The sequence below is a fragment of the Hesperophylax consimilis genome, chromosome 19 (assembly GCF_061612785.1).
Source record: "Hesperophylax consimilis isolate HC1 chromosome 19, BYU_Hcon_1.0, whole genome shotgun sequence".
Classification (NCBI taxonomy): domain Eukaryota; kingdom Metazoa; phylum Arthropoda; class Insecta; order Trichoptera; family Limnephilidae; genus Hesperophylax; species Hesperophylax consimilis.
Genome location: NC_142854.1, coordinates 30,631,443 through 30,652,209, shown reverse-complemented (window position 1 = coordinate 30,652,209; position 20,767 = coordinate 30,631,443). Strand labels below are relative to the sequence as shown.

Sequence of the window (20,767 nt, the reverse complement as noted above, 5' to 3'; positions counted from 1 at the left end):
TTTTCATTAATGTCACAGAATATCAATTGAATAATTTTGCAATGAATAAATATTAATTGTTGGTCACCCCTCAGCTTAACAAGACTTCCTTAGGCTAATACGAAAATTGCGTAGGCGATTGTGAATCATCTACTGATGATTGCAATATGGTAACATGGGGTGACTTTTCTTTTAATCAAACTGAATAATACTCAGTTTTGTAAAAGACCTTGCACACGTCGCTGCAATCGGAGGCAATATCGCGGCAGTGGCGGCTCGTGACTTTTGGGTGTACTAGAGTGCTAATATTACAAAAAATGGCATTATTGTAATAATTTTTTTTTATATACGGTTTTTTGTGTGAAGATTTTTCCTGAAACAGCCAAACTGAAATTTCAAACAACATGAATAATGTCGAATTTTTCACACTTAGCACTCTATCACACTCAAAAGTCACAAGCCACCACTGGTGGTGAACACCCTAGATCGGTTCCTTGATCACCGCATGAGTAGACAAATCGTGTCCAACTCCGAAATCAGAATGGGTGACCCCACAATATCGGTTGTAATATAAGATATCGATATAAGTTCTTCAGGTCTGTTGGTTTCAGTAATCTCATTACGTTCATGTGGTTAAAATTACAGCAATTCATCAAAAAGTTCTTCAATCTCATCTTCCCTTTCCTTTTTTTTACTCAATTGCACTCAAAAAAGCGCCAGATCTATTCCTATTTTCTGATGTTTGGCGCCATCTTGATCGACGAGTGGTTTGCTGCACGGTCAGTTTCACGCTGCGGCAGGGTGTGTAGAGAAGATGACAATTTTACCATAGATCTGTAAGGCCTTTAAGACTTATGTAAAAAACAAGTATTGCTAAGAAAAACAACTGAATAAAAATATTAACACACTGTAGTCGGGCGCTTCAAACAATAGACTCTAGCCTATAGCGGGTGTTTTTCGCGAATAGCGCAAAAATAATATATCCCTTCAGCTAAATCTTCACCAGAATGGGCAGACAAATTATCGTCGAATATTTCCTCATGACTTTCGTTATTATCTGAAAACATTTTTGAAGGGTAAAAGAAAATATCAATTAAATAAATTCCACTAAAAAAACACGTCTGTTTTGTAACTCTGTATATCATAACTAAAGCACGTGTATATTAGCGCCACTCTATCTTCACAAGTAACGAGTGCCGGGAAAAGTCATTCAGGAAATGATTATTGTAATAACATCCTCGGGATTATTTCATAAGAGAGGTCCAATGAATTTATAACACGGCATAAGAATATAATAGGTACTCATATTCCCAATACAACTAACAAACAATCTTTGAAATTTAACACGATAAAATTGCCTAATTATTGCAAAAGTATGTGTGTACATAACAGAAACAACGGCTTATCTTTTTTTGTTATATGTGTTTGTAGTTTGTAATGTCTTCAAGCGTTTAGATTAAATAGTCACGGGAAATAATAATAATAATTTTCCTTCCTCGCCTTTGAAGTGGAGCCGGCGTAAAGGGTATTTTTACCCGTCCAGCCGATAAGCACCAGTCGACCGCGCGGGTAAAAATACCGTTCCCGCTCATAGTGTGTTAATAAAAAAAATTGTATAATTTCTTATTGGAAAAAAAAAAAATTACGCAAAATAAATGGTTTATAATTAAAAATGTCGGTACCTACTTACAAATCTTATGCTTTCAGAGTAAATTTGGTTTTGATTTATTATATTTTAGTAAATTAGAAAGGTCTTTTTTGGATGTGCGGTCTATTGTTCCCAAAAGTGCTGGTTAGGTATATTCAAACGCATTGATGGTTGAATTGTAAGCTGTTTTTTTTTGATATTTTCAGTCAGAAATATGTTATATAAATTCCAATGATTATTAATAGTTTAATGTCGATGATTTTGTAAATTATATCGCATCTATCGATATATGTTATAACTGAAATTGAAACGTTGCTTGAAATGGCTTTGGCCACGTTTGGTGACCAAATCTAAATAGACAGGTACCTCTCCATCTCCTTCCCCTTCCCGCTACCTCCAGTCTCACAACATACCCCAATTGGGAATACCGTAATCTCTCTAGCTACAGATAGTTGGGACTCTTGTGCGGTTTCGCATTAATAAAAAATTGTATGTCAACTTCGCTCGAAAGGTGACATTGATTACCGTGTTTTTTTTTGATTCTTCACTCCCCAATCATACATACAATTTTTTTTTGCTTAATAGTTAAAACATTTGCAATAAAGATGACATAAAATTTTCCAAACCAATTAAATTTATAAAAAAAAATATTTGATTTTAATTTTTAAAATTGATCAATGTCACACCATTTTACAGTACCTAATTCTAAAATCATTTGCGAGTCACTTCGGTCTTGGTTTTCCTTTTATCCATGGTTTATTCAAATCAAGATTGTTCCATTTGACACTCGACAGTTCAACTACTGATAGTGACAGTACCTAGTTAACGTGATGGGAAATTTACTTGTAGAATATATATTGCAAGTTATATACTGGAATGATGTACAACAGTTTAAATATAACAAGGTAAATTAAAAAGTGCTTTGTGTAAATAATTGTATATTTTTAAATGAAAGTATTTATTTAATGTTGATATTTCTATTATAATATATGTTATATTTTTCTTATCTTAACTAAAGCGTTCCCTTATCATTTTTCTACGTTTATAAATATTGTGATATTTTGAGAATAAGCAGCACGGAAAGTGATAAACAACCAATGATACATTTGGAGGGAGTGGCAGCATTATTTTGTCCTCTTTGAGGAGAGGTAGGAGTGAACATGGGTCTTGATGAGACTCATGTTGTAGGAGGGAGGAAACACAGAAGCCGGTAAATCGTTCCATTGCCCCGTTCTCATGTGATTAATATCAACCGTGTACAAATGTTAAGTGACTCTTTTCGACTATTCACCGTTGGCGAAGGGATCAATGACGTCAGTTCCTCGTAGCATCTTTCATTGAAATACAAATAGATTGCAGTCTTTAGAGCATTGGCGTCAGCTGTCCTTGTTCTACTGGTATTTCAATTGAAACTGCTCCGAGAAACTAGCGTCATTGATCCCTTCGCTCCCTAGCATAGTTGGTAGACACGCTAAACGCATGTCCTACATTTTTGAGAATCTGTCATTTCTACAATTCGTTATTGAGTTCAACAGCTCGGCTATGTAACGACTGTGTTTCCTCTCTCCTACTATATAGTTCACACTTTTCTCTACTCAAAAATACCTTTCAGACAACATCCCCAAAGATGACATAGGCCCTGGAGGGAAATTATTTTCTCGGTACTTTTGTGTTGGGCAAGCGTTTGACTTGTCTACCAACTATGCAAAGGTGCCGAAAGGTTCAATGACACCAGTTCCTCAGAGCATCTTCCATTGAAATACCGGTAGAATTAGGACAGCATTCCAACCTGTGCTCTAAATATTATATAGGTGAATCTATCAAACGGACCGGCTGTTTCTGGTTTTTGTCTAGCGTTTTGGGGCTCCAGACCATAGGTCATATTCTTGCTGGCTTCAGACGGTCGACAGCAGTTGGGACTCTTGTGCAGTTTTCACATTGAAAAAAATAGTCCCCATGTTCCAGGTGATAGAATTCTTGATGTCTTTGTTTGTTGTAGAAACTGTTATAATTGTATTATATATTGACTGTGCCATTGATGATAATAACACTGAAGTAAGACTTCCAAGAAGTCCAATCCTTCGATTTGAAAGACTTCGATATTTTATAATGTTTGATCAATTTGATTTTACCGGAAATAACGGAAACCGTGCACTTCTATCGGTTTATCGATTCAATCTATTTCATAAATAACTAGCCGAAGTGTTCCCGGATTGCTCGGGGATTTTCAAATAGTTTGAGATTGTGAATTCCAGAGTACCTGACAACTGTATTTCTTTCACTTGATCGTGCCATGTCTTTCTCGGGCGTCCTCGATCTCTTCAACCATTCACTTCCAAGTCGTACATTCTCATTACACATTTTTCTTCGTTCATCACTTACGTCTCATTTTAGCACAAATAATTATTGGATCCATGTCTTCCTCGGGCATCTCTGACTTTTTCTACCACTCAATTCATGTATTATCATAAAATCCACATTGTTATTGTCAAAAATCCACATTGTTATTGTTAAAAAACCACATTGTTATTGTTAAAAACCAAATCGTTATTGTTAAAAATCCACATTGTTATTGTTAAAAAACCACATTATGTCGACTTTAAGTCTTTTTCGAGTGTACCCGACTTTATCTACCATTCATACCCTCCTGCCACTAAGAAGAACAAACTTGAAATTTTCAACGATACATTATATAATAATACTGTCTGTTTAAAGCTTATCAGTTATTTTGAATCAAATTATCGTTTGTATTTTTATCAATGATAACAGCATCACACGTGTAATTAAACGCGACTCATCGTTAATCCTAGGCTACGCCCGTTTTTCAACAATTTTTCATTCTGATATTATTACATATTATCTAACGTACCGGCAATATTCTGCTGATGCGATCATATCTGATTTCACAATAAGTTTAACAGTAATTTAACATTTTACCAATGTAATCCAATTTAAAGCTCGAATAGATTATTATTTAATAATAATATTTGGAAGATTTGTGTGATGTCTGTACGAATGTGGATGAGTGCAAGCGAGATGGAATACTTGCAAGATCTTATAAAAGGCGATGCACGTTAGTTGTGGGCCTCTTTTGTTTCAAGCAGCTCCCCAATAAATATTAGTACAAGATCAAGTATCATTATTGAGTACAACCTTCACCAGCTACAATAATACTCAGCCTCTACACCACATTGGCACCAGCTACATTTGGCATACATTACAATTTGTATAGCGCCGTTTTTGTGCAAAATCACCTCAAGGGCGCTGTACAAATATATAATACATTTCTACAAATATATATGTTATTACTAACGTTATTTGGAGAGAAGAAAGGGTTATCTTATTTTAAACTAGCTGACATGTACCGGTGTTGTTGGGACTTAAACATATACCATCGCGCACTTTTCTGTAAGCCTTTTTAAGATATACAATTCCGTAGTACATTATTTTGATGTATCTCATAAGGTTTAGCCATCATTTATAATGTAGTGCCCGAAAATATATTTTTACAACTTGAATATAATAATACATTGAGTTTTCTCTACTTTCTTTAAATAAAAGTTGCATGTATTATATATGTAAACCTTCGGGGAGAAATTCTCTAAATGATAGTGAAAACCTCATCATCAAAATCCGTTACGTAGAAGAACTAAGCGCACAAACTATTGCGCCGATAGCGACTTTATTTTATACTATTTAGTTTAAACTTGTTGTTAAATCAGATATGAGCGCATCAGCAGAGTGCTGCCTGCTTATTAAATAATAATAACACTTTATTGTAGATTGTTTTACCACACATACGTCTCGGCGATCTCATTTCTACGGCATTTAGTCTACTTTCATCCTTCCTCTGCCATTCACACAGTAAATAGTTAGAAATGAAGATTACTTTAATAAATAGGTTTTATCTCACGTCTTTGTTTGCCAATGGTTCAGTATTTATTCTGTCTAGGAGATATTATATTATTGTTACCATTAGTTAACAACGGGGGAACATCTCATAGTTCACTTATCACTTTTTTGTATTTCTTGGGCATTAACTATGTAACAATTTCTAGAAATTATTGTTTTATTTTCCAATGTTCATTTGTTACTTAAATTTTGTTAATTTGCTATCGGTTTCGACCCAACCGTGTCACTAACTAGCAATCTTAAAACTAACTTAAAAATTATACAAGTACAGAAAGATGTCAATCAGTGATGTCAATCAATGATGTCAATCAGTTTATCAAACTGATGTCAATCAGTTTAACGGGATTTAATAGTAAAAACTGTATTTTTGAATGTTAATAAATAAAAATAAAGATTTTATTAGGTGGGTGGGGTAATTGAGGGGGGTTGGGGAAAGGGGGCGAGAAAGGTGGGAGGAGTCAACAAAACAGGGAAACATTGTCAATAAAGGTGACTTACAGGGTGCTATTATTTTGTTTACTAAATAATTTTTTTTGTTGATTTCTAAAGTTTCTAAAGCGCACAAATTGAAATATTTAACTAACTAACTAACCATCACGCCGTTTTCCGCAGGGGTAGGCAGAGAGGACGGGCCGCCAAGGAAATTGGTCTTGGCACACACTTCTTGCCTCATTCACATTCAAACATCGTCTCATACATACTCTTCTATTATTCTGACTCTTGACATGACCTGACTATCTGATTCACTTCATTCATCGTGCCATGTCTTGGGGCCCCCCATTTCTGCTACCAATCGAATTTGCATCATATATCCTCCTTACACTCCTATCTTCGCTCTTAACGTTTAAATGTTTAAATTTAGTATTTTATTTGTTAAAGCTATGGCCTGTCTTTATTAAATGGTTAGCAAACTCAGAATAGATATAATAGTGTGAACTCTGTTTACGAATTGAATTGTGTTATTTAACAATTTATTAATTTAAAATAAAGTATAGTATACTTGTGGTACGTTCCAGAGTGGAAGATACTACCAGTATCGCCCTGGTGGTAGACCACCATTTAGAATTAAAACGTTGCTTGAAATGGCTTTAGCCGTGTTCGGTACCCAGATCGGAATAGCCAGGTACGTTCCCACCTTCCTCTTCCTCTTTCCACTACCTTCCGCCTCACAATATGCCCCAATTGGGGATGCCGTAGTATCGCTGGGTCCAGACGGTTGGGAGCCGTTAGGACTGTTCAAAGATTTCCTTATGATTTTATGGATTCTTTCGTAATCCTCTAACTAACTAGAGCTTATAACAATACCTTTTCATGTTTCTAACTGACTAGTACCGCGGTTGTATTTACTAGACTGATTTTACATTACACTAATATGTGTGGTTATCTTGGTGTACAAATAAAAATCTCTTCAACTCTGATACAGGGTTTATTGATGGATCAAAAATCGATTTTACAGTCACAATATTTACGCGTTTACTATTTACAATACTATAGAATGCGGGCGACGCTAGGTCAAGGTTCCCTAGCGCGATAGTATTTGGCTGGCGGTTTGGAGACTGAATACTGATTGCGTCGGGCTTATTTATACGATACAGCCGGCGGCGGCAGTAGGTAGGTGGAATTGCAACTAAATCGGAGACACTCGCTCAGTCTGGGTCTTTCGGGAACTTTCGGCGGCGCTGCAATTATGCATAGGCGATAGGCTTGAACCTTCTAGCGAGTTGGCGTAATGCGCCAGACCGATTTGCAATCGTATTGTCGTAGGTAGGCAAGCAGGTGCTCGGAGACAGGTAGGTTGTGTTGTTTACGATTTAACTGTCAGTAGTAACTTGCAAGTAGGTACCTAAGTAGGTCGAGTTGTTTATTATTAATGAGACAATTCTGGATTTTTCTCTCGACGCTACATATGTTTTATGAGAAGGTCATTTTTATATCGTACTAGCTGTACGATGTACTATGTATGATGATATGTATGATCGTGTGAGGAATGTGAAGATCCGCAAAGAGTGCAAGGCTGATGTAAGCGTAATGAGTTAGATCAAGAAAGGAACGCTTATTTGGGCATGTAGAGCGAATGAGCGAAGAAAGGAGTGTAAGGACAATATACAATGCAAATGTGAATGGTAACAGAGGTCGGGGACGCCCGAGGAAGACATGGCACGACCAAGTGAAGCAGATACTTGAGTCAGGCCATGTCAAGAGTCAGAACAATAGAAGAGTATGTATGAGACGATGTATGAATGTGAATGAGGCAAGGAGTGTGTGGTGTGACCGAGTTGTTTGGCGGTCCGTTATCTCTGCCTACCCCTGCGGGGAAACGGCGTGATGGTTAGTTAGTTAGTTATTAGCTGTACTTCGCCATGCGTTGCTCTGTGGCTCAGTCTTTCTGTGCAGATACAGAAACAATAGCGCGTGTTGCTTTTCCGTCCAACAGATGGCGCTGTTTTTCAAAAATGCACATTTTTCCGACAGACTGTGCTGCTTTTCAATAAATGTTTTTTCCAGTAAGGAAACAATATTTCATTTTGCAAGGTTCAATTTAATGTTCCTTTGAACCTTGTTCAACTTACATTTTGTTCCTAACAGACGGTTTTAAACCAAATTTGTTTGGATTCAAACGGTGCATTGTATTTTTGTTAGCGGAGTTTTTTGTGTCTTTATTTTCATCATTATTAAACCTGAAGGGTCTCAAAAAACATAATTATTAACATAGCCAAATAAAAATAGTTTTAAAAATGGCTCGTTTTACGTTCTTCGTCTACACGCTAAACTTAAATTACTGATAATGAAAAAAAACACATATTTTACTAGATAGATTTATTATAAACTTTACTGCCACCTCAATTTTTTGTCGTTTCATATAAAAATAATTTATAAAAAATTCACAAAGTTTTATAAATTTTTCTCAAATTGCAGTCAAAACCTTTGGTTTCTTTTTAATTATTCAGTCACATCTTCTTCTATGATATAAATAAGAATGTAAATGTTCGTTTGTTCTTAATATTAAATCTTTGAAAGTTCTTCAACGATTGTTTTGAAATTTTGACACAACGTTGCTTTCGAATACGCATGTGTTTCTATATACCTATATTATGTAGACGTCACCTGTGACAGGTAAAAACATGCTTTTTGAAAAAAAGCACCATCTGTTGGACGTAAAAGCAACACAAGCTATTGTTTCTCTATCTGCACAGGCAGACTGAGCCACAGCAACATGTAATGGGGTACAGCTAGTATTTGTATATAAAGCTTGATTTTTTCTCTTTCTAACATCGTTTAGTTCATATTTCTAACTATAACGGTAAGGAAGATACAATGATTTTTTTATATGGGACCGTATGAGCTGTTCTGAAAAGCAAACAAATTGACACTAATAACGGTTTGTTCCCAGAACTGAACAAATTAGCCAGAGGAGTCAAACAACCATGCCAAAACCATACTTATTTATACTCATCAAAACTGAATTTCTACTACAACTAACTATTGGATTTGACAAACAAATTATTGTGAGATAATTGAGCAGCAGATTTCGGAGAGAGTACTACAGTAATAATAATGCTTAGACCATTTTTACAGCGCCGTTTTCGTGTGAATATCACTTCAAGGGCGCTTTACAACTTTATTTATACATTTAACCTGTATCCTATTATCCTATAGCTTAGACCAGTGACTTACAGTTATTTATTTATTTATTTATAGAGTGGGGACGGTTTGCATGTAGTTCCCGTGAGCACTTAGGCCATAGGCCCATTGTGCTATTTCCCAATTTACCTCATTCTTTTAGCAGTCACCCGGTCCCCTTTATAAAGTTCACCAGGGTTGTCATTGGATATGTGGCTATGTCTTCTGGTTCCACAATGTGTCTTCCCAGGTCTCATCTCTCCTTTCCAATCCCCCTTGGTTCCCTGAAGGCCCCACAAGGGAAGAGAGCCTCATATCTCCTCTCCCCTTTGGTTCACTGAAGGCCCTTGGTGATAATCTGGCTTGGAAATAGCACAGACCATCAGGGAATGTTTTAATTCCCTATGAAAAAAATGGATTGATTATTGAATTCACTCTGCAGGAGAAGACAACTTATGAACCAGCCACCAAATACATATAAACAGAAAGACTCGCCAGAGTATCCCACTTGAAATTGAGTTCTTCTCCTTGATCTTCAAATTCGGCGGCAGACGGCAAATCAGCACAATAATATGTTTGCATTCGCACTAGGAGATTAAAATATGTCAACCAGCTCTCAAGAGAGTAGAATTTTTAATAATGATGAATCAGCACATTGTAATAATACGCACTGCCACATTATTGTGACAAAAATATTTTAATCATTTTAGTCTTAAATAGACCTCTTTTGACAAATGATACAATCCGGATGAATCCAACTGATCAATGCAAAGGTGACTGGAATTCGTCATCACTCACCTGCAGAGCAAAATCTATCCAAAACTGACCAGAGATGTCTCTTTCGTCCATTATTTTTAATTTATATTTTAAAAATTAATTCACACTAATTTTAAATCGACTGCTTCTCCAGCCCTCATCTTTCCTCTCCACTCCTCCTTGGTTCCCTGAAGGCCCCACGATGGAGGAGTCCATTGGTATCTAGGGAAATAGAAGGTCCACTCCAGCAGAGCCCCGAGTCCTGGGGTAAGGTCTAAATACTCCGAGATGCGTCCCTGTTTCTCGGAGGCACCGTTCGTGACACTGTTCCCCAGGCCATTCAGTCTTAGCACGGTAGCTCCACCATAGCTTGAGATGGCTATTGCTTATTGCAGGTTGTGTTTCCACTCCCTGAGCCATGGGTTCGCCACACTCCCTACTCTAGAGACTTACAATTAAGACTTATGACTAGTGGCTTAAACGTGTTATGACCGAGTGGATATTTACAGTATGTTGTTTTCCTAAAATAATGTGTTGCGTCTTTTTTTCAGAATGATTGCCGCCTGGTCGGTGGTTCCAAGTTCTACCAGGATACAGAAGGAAAGGACGGGGAATCCCCGACAGAAAAACAAGATCACATGAAACCAGAAAGCGATGAAGAAGGTTACCACTAAATTCATCAAATTTGTTTAAAAAAAACTAACTAATTAACCACTACGCCTCTTTTCTTAGTCATATGCAGAGAGGATAGACGGCCAAACAACTCGGTCTTAACACATTCTCCTTACTTCAGTAACATTCATATATCGTCTCATATATGCTCTTCTGTTATTTCAACTTTTGACATGGCCCGACTCAAGTATTTGGTGTCTTCTTCGGGCATCCCAGACTTTTTCTACGGTTCACATTTGCATCATATATTCTCATTACACTCCTTTCTTTGTTTATTCGCTCTACATGCCCAAACACTTGATTGTGCCATGTCTGTCGATCAAGGGCATTTGCGGTGCTACCCAAATTTGGGTAGCTTTTGATCAAAGGCATTAGCGGTGTTACCCAAATTTGGGTAGCTATCGATCAAATGCATTGGCGGTGCTCCCCAAATTTGGGTAGCTATCGATCAAAGGCATTAGCGGTGCTACCTAAATTTGGGTAGCTATCGATCAAAGGCATTAGCGGTGCTACCTAAATTTGGGTAGCAATCGAACAATGGCATTAGCGGTGCTACCTAAATTTGGGTAGCAATCGAACAATGGCATTAGCGGTGCTACCTAAATTTGAGTACCTATCAACCAATGGCATTAGCGGTGCTACCTAAATTTGGGTAGCTATCGATCAAAGGCATTAGCGGTGCTACCTAAATTTGGGTAGCAATCGAACAATGGCATTAGCGGTGCTACCTAAATTTGGGTAGCAATCGAACAATGGCATTAGCGGTGCTACCTAAATTTGAGTACCTATCAACCAATGGCATTAGCGGTGCTACCTAAATTTGGGTAGCTATCGATCAAAGGCATTAGCGGTGCTACCTAAATTTGGGTAGCTATCGATCAAAGGCATTAGCGGTGCTACCCAAATTTGAGTACCTATCAACCAATGGCATTAGCGGTGCTACCTAAATTTGAGTACCTATCAACCAATGGCATTAGCGGTGCTACCTAAATTTGAGTACCTATCAACCAATGGCATTAGCGGTGCTACCTAAATTTGAGTACCTATCAACCAATGGCATTAGCGGTGCTACCTAAATTTGGGTAGCTATCGATCAATGGCATTAGCGATGCTACCTAAATTTGAGTACCTATCAACCAATGGCATTAGCGGTGCTACCTAAATTTGGGTAGCTATCGATCAAAGGCATTAGCGGTGCTACCCAAATTTGAGTACCTATCAACCAATGGCATTAGCGGTGCTACCTAAATTTGAGTACCTATCAACCAATGGCATTAGCGGTGCTACCTAAATTTGAGTACCTATCAACCAATGGCATTAGCGGTGCTACCTAAATTTGGGTAGCTATCGATCAATGGCATTAGCGATGCTACCTAAATTTGAGTACCTATCAACCAATGGCATTAGCGGTGCTACCTAAATTTGGGTAGCTATCGATCAAAGGCATTAGCGGTGCTACCCAAATTTGAGTACCTATCAACCAATGGCATTAGCGGTGCTACCTAAATTTGAGTACCTATCAACCAATGGCATTAGCGGTGCTACCTAAATTTGAGTACCTATCAACCAATGGCATTAGCGGTGCTACCTAAATTTGAGTACCTATCAACCAATGGCATTAGCGGTGCTACCTAAATTTGAGTACCTATCAACCAATGTCATTAGCGGTGCTACCTAAATTTGAGTACCTATCAACCAATGGCATTAGCGGTGCTACCTAAATTTGGGTAGCTATCGATCAAAGGCATTAGCGGTGCTACCCAAATTTGAGTACCTATCAACCAATGGCATTAGCGGTGCTACCTAAATTTGAGTACCTATCAACCAATGGCATTAGCGGTGCTACCCAAATTTGGGTAGCTATCGATCAAAGGCATTAGCGGTGCTACCTAAATTTGGGTAGCTATCGATCAAAGGCATTAGCGGTGCTACCCAAATTTGAGTACCTATCAACCAATGGCATTAGCGGTGCTACCTAAATTTGGGTAGCTATCGATCAATGGCATTAGCGGTGCTACCTAAATTTGAGTACCTATCAACCAATGGCATTAGCGGTGCTACCTAAATTTGAGTACCTATCAACCAATGGCATTAGCGGTGCTACCTAAATTTGGGTAGCTATCGATCAAAGGCATTACCGGTGCTACCCAAATTTGAGTACCTATCAACCAATGGCATTAGCGGTGCTACCTAAATTTGAGTACCTATCAACCAATGGCATTAGCGGTGCTACCTAAATTTGGGTAGCTATCGATCAAAGGCATTAGCGGTGCTACCCAAATTTGAGTACCTATCAACCAATGGCATTAGCGGTGCTACCTAAATTTGGGTAGCTATCGATCAATGGCATTAGCGGTGCTACCTAAATTTGAGTACCTATCAACCAATGGCATTAGCGGTGCTACCTAAATTTGGGTAGCTATCGATCAAAGGCATTAGCGGTGCTACCCAAATTTGAGTACCTATCAACCAATGGCATTAGCGGTGCTACCTAAATTTGAGTACCTATCAACCAATGGCATTAGCGGTGCTACCTAAATTTGGGTAGCTATCGATCAAAGGCATTAGCGGTGCTACCCAAATTTGAGTACCTATCAACCAATGGCATTAGCGGTGCTACCTAAATTTGAGTACCTATCAACCAATGGCATTAGCGGTGCTACCTAAATTTGAGTACCTATCAACCAATGGCATTAGCGGTGCTACCTAAATTTGAGTACCTATCAACCAATGGCATTAGCGGTGCTACCTAAATTTGAGTACCTATCAACCAATGGCATTAGCGGTGCTACCTAAATTTGGGTAGCTATCGATCAAAGGCATTAGCGGTGCTACCCAAATTTGAGTACCTATCAACCAATGGCATTAGCGGTGCTACCTAAATTTGAGTACCTATCAACCAATGGCATTAGCGGTGCTACCTAAATTTGGGTAGCTATCGATCAAAGGCATTAGCGGTGCTACCCAAATTTGAGTACCTATCAACCAATGGCATTAGCGGTGCTACCTAAATTTGAGTACCTATCAACCAATGGCATTAGCGGTGCTACCTAAATTTGGGTAGCTATCGATCAAAGGCATTAGCGGTGCTACCCAAATTTGAGTACCTATCAACCAATGGCATTAGCGGTGCTACCCAAATTTGGGTAGCTATCGATCAAAGGCATTAGCGGTGCTACCTAAATTTGGGTAGCTATCGATCAAAGGCATTAGCGGTGCTACCCAAATTTGAGTACCTATCAACCAATGGCATTAGCGGTGCTACCTAAATTTGGGTAGCTATCGATCAAAGGCATTAGCGGTGCTACCCAAATTTGAGTACCTATCAACCAATGGCATTAGCGGTGCTACCTAAATTTGGGTAGCTATCGATCAATGGCATTAGCGGTGCTACCTAAATTTGAGTACCTATCAACCAATGGCATTAGCGGTGCTACCTAAATTTGGGTAGCTATCGATCAAAGGCATTAGCGGTGCTACCCAAATTTGAGTACCTATCAACCAATGGCATTAGCGGTGCTACCTAAATTTGGGTAGCTATCGATCAAAGGCATTAGCGGTGCTACCCAAATTTGAGTACCTATCAACCAATGGCATTAGCGGTGCTACCTAAATTTGAGTACCTATCAACCAATGGCATTAGCGGTGCTACCTAAATTTGGGTAGCTATCGATCAAAGGCATTAGCGGTGCTACCCAAATTTGAGTACCTATCAACCAATGGCATTAGCGGTGCTACCTAAATTTGAGTACCTATCAACCAATGGCATTAGCGGTGCTACCTAAATTTGAGTACCTATCAACCAATGGCATTAGCGGTGCTACCTAAATTTGGGTAGCTATCGATCAATGGCATTAGCGGTGCTACCTAAATTTGAGTACCTATCAACCAATGGCATTAGCGGTGCTACCTAAATTTGAGTACCTATCAACCAATGGCATTAGCGGTGCTACCTAAATTTGGGTAGCTATCGATCAAAGGCATTAGCGGTGCTACCCAAATTTGAGTACCTATCAACCAATGTCATTAGCGGTGCTACCTAAATTTGAGTACCTATCAACCAATGGCATTAGCGGTGCTACCTAAATTTGAGTACCTATCAACCAATGGCATTAGCGGTGCTACCTAAATTTGAGTACCTATCAACCAATGGCATTAGCGGTGCTACCTAAATTTGAGTACCTATCAACCAATGGCATTAGCGGTGCTACCTAAATTTGAGTACCTATCAACCAATGGCATTAGCGGTGCTACCTAAATTTGAGTACCTATCAACCAATGGCATTAGCGGTGCTACCTAAATTTGGGTAGCTATCGATCAATGGCATTAGCGATGCTACCTAAATTTGAGTACCTATCAACCAATGGCATTAGCGGTGCTACCTAAATTTGAGTACCTATCAACCAATGGCATTAGCGGTGCTACCTAAATTTGAGTACCTATCAACCAATGGCATTAGCGGTGCTACCTAAATTTGAGTACCTATCAACCAATGGCATTAGCGGTGCTACCTAAATTTGAGTACCTATCAACCAATGGCATTAGCGGTGCTACCTAAATTTGAGTACCTATCAACCAATGGCATTAGCGGTGCTACCTAAATTTGGGTAGCTATCGATCAAAGGCATTAGCGGTGCTACCCAAATTTGAGTACCTATCAACCAATGGCATTAGCGGTGCTACCTAAATTTGAGTACCTATCAACCAATGGCATTAGCGGTGCTACCTAAATTTGGGTAGCTATCGATCAAAGGCATTAGCGGTGCTACCCAAATTTGAGTACCTATCAACCAATGGCATTAGCGGTGCTACCTAAATTTGAGTACCTATCAACCAATGGCATTAGCGGTGCTACCTAAATTTGAGTACCTATCAACCAATGGCATTAGCGGTGCTACCTAAATTTGAGTACCTATCAACCAATGGCATTAGCGGTGCTACCTAAATTTGAGTACCTATCAACCAATGGCATTAGCGGTGCTACCTAAATTTGAGTACCTATCAACCAATGGCATTAGCGGTGCTACCTAAATTTGGGTAGCTATCGATCAAAGGCATTAGCGGTGCTACCCAAATTTGAGTACCTATCAACCAATGTCATTAGCGGTGCTACCTAAATTTGAGTACCTATCAACCAATGGCATTAGCGGTGCTACCTAAATTTGGGTAGCTATCGATCAAAGGCATTAGCGGTGCTACCCAAATTTGAGTACCTATCAACCAATGTCATTAGCGGTGCTACCTAAATTTGAGTACCTATCAACCAATGGCATTAGCGGTGCTACCTAAATTTGAGTACCTATCAACCAATGGCATTAGCGGTGCTACCTAAATTTGAGTACCTATCAACCAATGGCATTAGCGGTGCTACCTAAATTTGGGTAGCTATCGATCAAAGGCATTAGCGGTGCTACCCAAATTTGAGTACCTATCAACCAATGTCATTAGCGGTGCTACCTAAATTTGAGTACCTATCAACCAATGGCATTAGCGGTGCTACCTAAATTTGGGTAGCTATCGATCAATGGCATTAGCGGTGCTACCTAAATTTGGGTAGCTATCGATCAAAGGCATTAGCGGTGCTACCTAAATTTGGGTAGCTATCGATCAAAGGCATTAGCGGTGCTACCCAAATTTGGGTAGCTATCGATCAAAAGCATTAGCGGTGCTACCCAAATCTGGGTAGCTATCGATCAACTGGTTAAATAAAAATGAGAAAAGTGGGTACATAAATAAATTTATTAATTGTGTTATCCTGCCAATGTAATTTTTATTTTTCCAGTTTCAGATGTTGACCAGGAATGCACGGCATTTAGCGGTGTGAGCTATCTGGGCGCGGCCACCATTAATGCGCCCAAATCGGAGCCCGAAGTCCAGAGGACAATGGCCGTGTTCTGCGAACAGCGCGAGAGTCAGACGGGCATCGCGGTGTCTGTATCGGTGCCTACGTGTTCGCAGGGACTTGTCGTGTGAGTAACATATGTACAAACTTATATAAATACATTGCACTCGCTTAAATTAGATTGCCGTAAGTCAAAATACAGTGGAAATAGTGATCGATCGTTCCTACAATAATTTTATACAAAACTCATAGATCGATTGATGCAAAAAAAGATTGCAGCGATCTCTACTCTATGTACCATTTTACCGCATTAATTGTCGAAAGCATTAAAGCACGCAGTTTTTGTATTTACTTAATCGATCGCTGCCTGCTGCCACTTCTGACAATGGTGTCGTTAGATAGTCAAACACAGCGGTTTGCGCGAGCGGTTGAAATACTAAAAATGAACCGTCCGGTGAAAAAAGTGCGTACTGTTTAAGAAAGATGTAACATTGACGAAGAAGTGTAAAAAAAAAATGGGTTAAATGGTTTGCCAAGCGTTTAGGAATCGCAACTTTTATTTTATTTTTTTTATTTTTTTATTTCCGATTTTATGTCCGGGTTAAATCTTTCCCATAGGAAAAACTAAACCCTTCCACACACTTTTCCACAAATGATCATCTAGTCAATCCACATTATGCAAATGCATTATATGAGCATAATAAATACAAAATAATACAAAAACAACACGTCAAATCACCAGAGATCAAATGGGAAAATAATTCACCGACTCCAGATATTTTCATATCAGAGGGTTCGGCTCTGTAGAACTCCTAACTGGACCTATAAATCCTACTGATCCCTCAATATAAATATTTTAAAAATCTTTCGTGTTCCTACATGTATTTAAAATGACATTTTATGTACAAATTCTTTGACAGATCTAATACGCCTAAATTTTGAATGAGAGAGCTAGGTATAATGCCAGTAGCCGAAATGATGATTATTTAAACACATTTATATTATTATTTAATGAACAGAAAGCATTTTGCTGATGCGCTTATATCTGATATCACAATAAGTTTAACAGTAATTTAGTTGTTTTAAATTTAAAATAAGCCCATCCTTTCTTCTCTCCAAATAAGAATCTAATCGAGCTTTAATTAAGTTTATATTAGTAGACTGGATAACATGTTGTGGAAGTTTGTTCCATGCATCCACTACTCTATTTGCAAGGAAGTGTTTCCTAGGATTGGTTGCAAAAGGTGTTTTTATCAATATTGTTTAATAGGACCTTTCAAAAACGATAGACAGAGATGTTTTTATCTACAAATAAACTCAGGAGTCACTGATTAAGTCTGTAGGGTTGTTTTATCAACCATGCATAATATTTTGTAATGCTGATTGCAGGCTGTACGACGCGGCTACAAACGGCGTGATGGCGCGCTACGCGGTGCAGCGCATCCTGTTCTACGCGCGGGGGGCAGCGGGAACCGCACAGGCTGCATGCTTCGCCTTCACCTGGTCCCACGGCGACACCAAGGAGTCGGCCGTCTTCCAGTGCCACGTCTTCAAGTGGGTCGCTTCTCCTATCAATAAGCTCAAATATCAGATGTTTATTATCTAACAGAATTGTTCAATAGTATATTGTTGTTTTTTTGTTTGTTTCAGATGCCACATAGCAGAAGCTGTGACACAAGTATCAAGTAAGTTATTTAAATATTCGGTCGTACAGCATATCAATACAGTGCGGAAGCGGGTGGTTCTTTTGATAGATTCCCATATTTTAGATTGCATTCTTTGGAGTATAGACATCAGGTGGGAATTCTGTCCTTTTTCTGCCGGTAATTCAGTAGTAGATCTTGGGTATTTTTAACCACCCGAGCGATAGCACCCTGTACATTGTAAAAACAAGGGAACTATGTCGCCATCCGGTTGGGTGGTGTTGTGAGGAAGGTTAAGTTAAGGGCTCTAGGAAGGGATTTATCAATGCGGGTCTTTAAGAGGCCCAGATTATATGACGGAAGAAAAACAGATGTCGGTGGTTTGTTTCACATACGAACTGACTTACACAAAAACGAGTCGAAGAAACTCTCCTTCTCGTGAAGCCAACATCAACTGTGAACGGGTGCTCCACTCGTGTCCATCGAGTTTCACGCTTGTGCACCGGGGATCAATGCTCGTAGCTCCTTAGAGCAGGCCTTATTAAAATACTTGTAGAACAGACTCGGCATGCCCTTATTGCTTCTGTGCATTAGAGATTGCAATCTGTCTCTCAACAATGGATTGTCAATCCGACGGACCGCCTTCCTTTGCACAGAATTAGCTAGGTTTATCAAGTATTGTGGGGCTCCAGCACAGAGGTGGCTCCCAAATTCAATTGTTGGGTGATTTGAGATTTGTACAGGATTAGCAGCTGGTCACTATAGAAGAATCAAGAATTCAAGATGCCCAGTTTCTTGGAAGCCAGATTTACCCGGGCTTTTATGTAGCCCCGATACTTCTGATATACAGGGTTTTCCAATAGGAGGTGTTATTTTGAATAGCCCGCTATTTTGGTAGATGTTACTTTTGAAGCTATCATTTTTTGAAATTTGACTAGTAGAAACTACGCCATTAATAAAAATGGAACGATACACGCTTCAACAACGCATTGAAATGATTAAAATTCACTTGAGTGAATCAAATGCAAATCATCTTGAGTGATGAGGCCCATTTCCACCTCGGTGGCTTCGTCAACAAGCAAAATTGTCGCATCTGGGGCTCGGAAAACCCAAGAGTTATTTTTGAAAATCCTCTATCCTCAACGTGTGACTGTTTGGTGCGGTTTATGGTCCGGCGGAGTCATTGGACCTTACTTTTTCTAAAATGAGGCTGGAGCAACAGTTACGGTGAATGGATTGCGCTATCGAGAGATGATTAATGTTTTTTTATGGCCGGAATTGGATGGTATTGATCTGGACAACGTTTACTTTCAACAAGACGGCGCTACGTGCCACACAAGCAACGAAACCATTGATATTTTACGATTGAATATCAAAATAACACCTCTTATTGGAAAACTCTGTACTTACTCCAAACATTTCAATGGAGCGGTGACTATCATAATTTGGGTGGAATTAATAAAAAAAAATAGAAGATTAATATTTTAAAAGTTCGATCAATTCACTCGTTAAAATAATTGACCTTCAGGGACACCAGATTCAGCCGGTTTATAAAAACTTCTATCGGTTTACTTATATAATTTATATAATCTCATTCATCATTTGCAGGTTGCTTCGCCAAGGCGTTTGAGCGTGTGCCCCGTTCCATGGTGTCCTCCATGACCAGCTCCTGCACCATGAGCGGCTCCGTAGTGTCCGCACCGGAGCCACCCGCCACGCGCACGCTCATGCATGTGCTCGAGTGCAGCGTCGAGGTCAGGGAGACGGACACCAAGGTCAGTGAGTCAACACCTGGTGAACTCTTTATACCGAGGCCTGGTTGGACGATGGTTATATACGAATTAGACTGAAGGCTGTAGAAATCTCTGAGGCTATGTGTGGCAAAATTTTGTACGACCGTGTTAAAAATGACAACATCCGGAAAGAATTTAAGGCTGATGTAAGCGTAACTATTATTTTTTTTAATGATAAACTAATATTTTAAAATAATTGTCGATTGAGGTACTTGTACATATTGAATATTAATTTCCGACGTTTTTACTCGTAGTGTGCCGGCTAATTCGTAGCGGGCTTGTTAGTAATCTCATCGCACTTGTCGTGATTTTATGGTACTTTTTTTTTTTTTTTTTTTTTTTCATTATTCTTGGCCATCATTTGAAATTATTGAGAAATGAAAGGTGAATTTAAATATTAATTTTATTTAAATAGGCACATTTCAAAATTATAATGAAAATTGGAGTCGAGTTTAGACTTAGAAGAGATGAGATGTTGAATGGAAGGGAGGCAATTCTAGATAAGGGATAGAAGAGAGGATATTTGTTTAGAGAGGGACAACCAAAAAATATGTGATCTAAAGTTCCCATTTCTAGACCACAGAATGTACAATCTGGGGAGTCAAGGACGTGAATTTTAAAAAGATGGGAAGGAACGGAACAATGTCCGATCCTCATTCGAATGAGTGAAGAAATTTATTTTTTGGAAAAATGAGGGAATTGCTGAAACCACGGTTTTGATGGAATAGTCCGTTGTATTGAGGCATAGCAGGCTCCCTTGGATTGACTAGCAATGTGCCAATACTCCGACCAAACATTGCGGGATCTATCTTTGATGATGGAAAAAATGTCAGATAGGGGAATGTGGATTACGAGGGTAACAACAGGGTTGGACGCTTCTTGTTTTGCCAAAGCATCCGC

At 38.9% G+C, this 20,767-nt stretch overlaps 1 protein-coding gene across 1 annotated transcript in view; it reads left to right on the top strand.

The window, feature by feature from the left end:
* The window catches only part of GAPcenA (GTPase activating protein and centrosome-associated), a 106,840-nt gene that overhangs the window by 33,816 nt on the left and 52,257 nt on the right, over positions 1–20,767 (top strand). Inside the window, exons 4-8 of the mRNA XM_089643436.1 lie at positions 10,468–10,579; positions 16,372–16,558; positions 17,821–17,985; positions 18,082–18,116; positions 19,683–19,849. Coding sequence (XP_089499562.1) covers positions 10,468–10,579; positions 16,372–16,558; positions 17,821–17,985; positions 18,082–18,116; positions 19,683–19,849 — 666 coding nt within the window. The remainder of the gene's footprint in view (positions 1–10,467; positions 10,580–16,371; positions 16,559–17,820; positions 17,986–18,081; positions 18,117–19,682; positions 19,850–20,767) is intronic.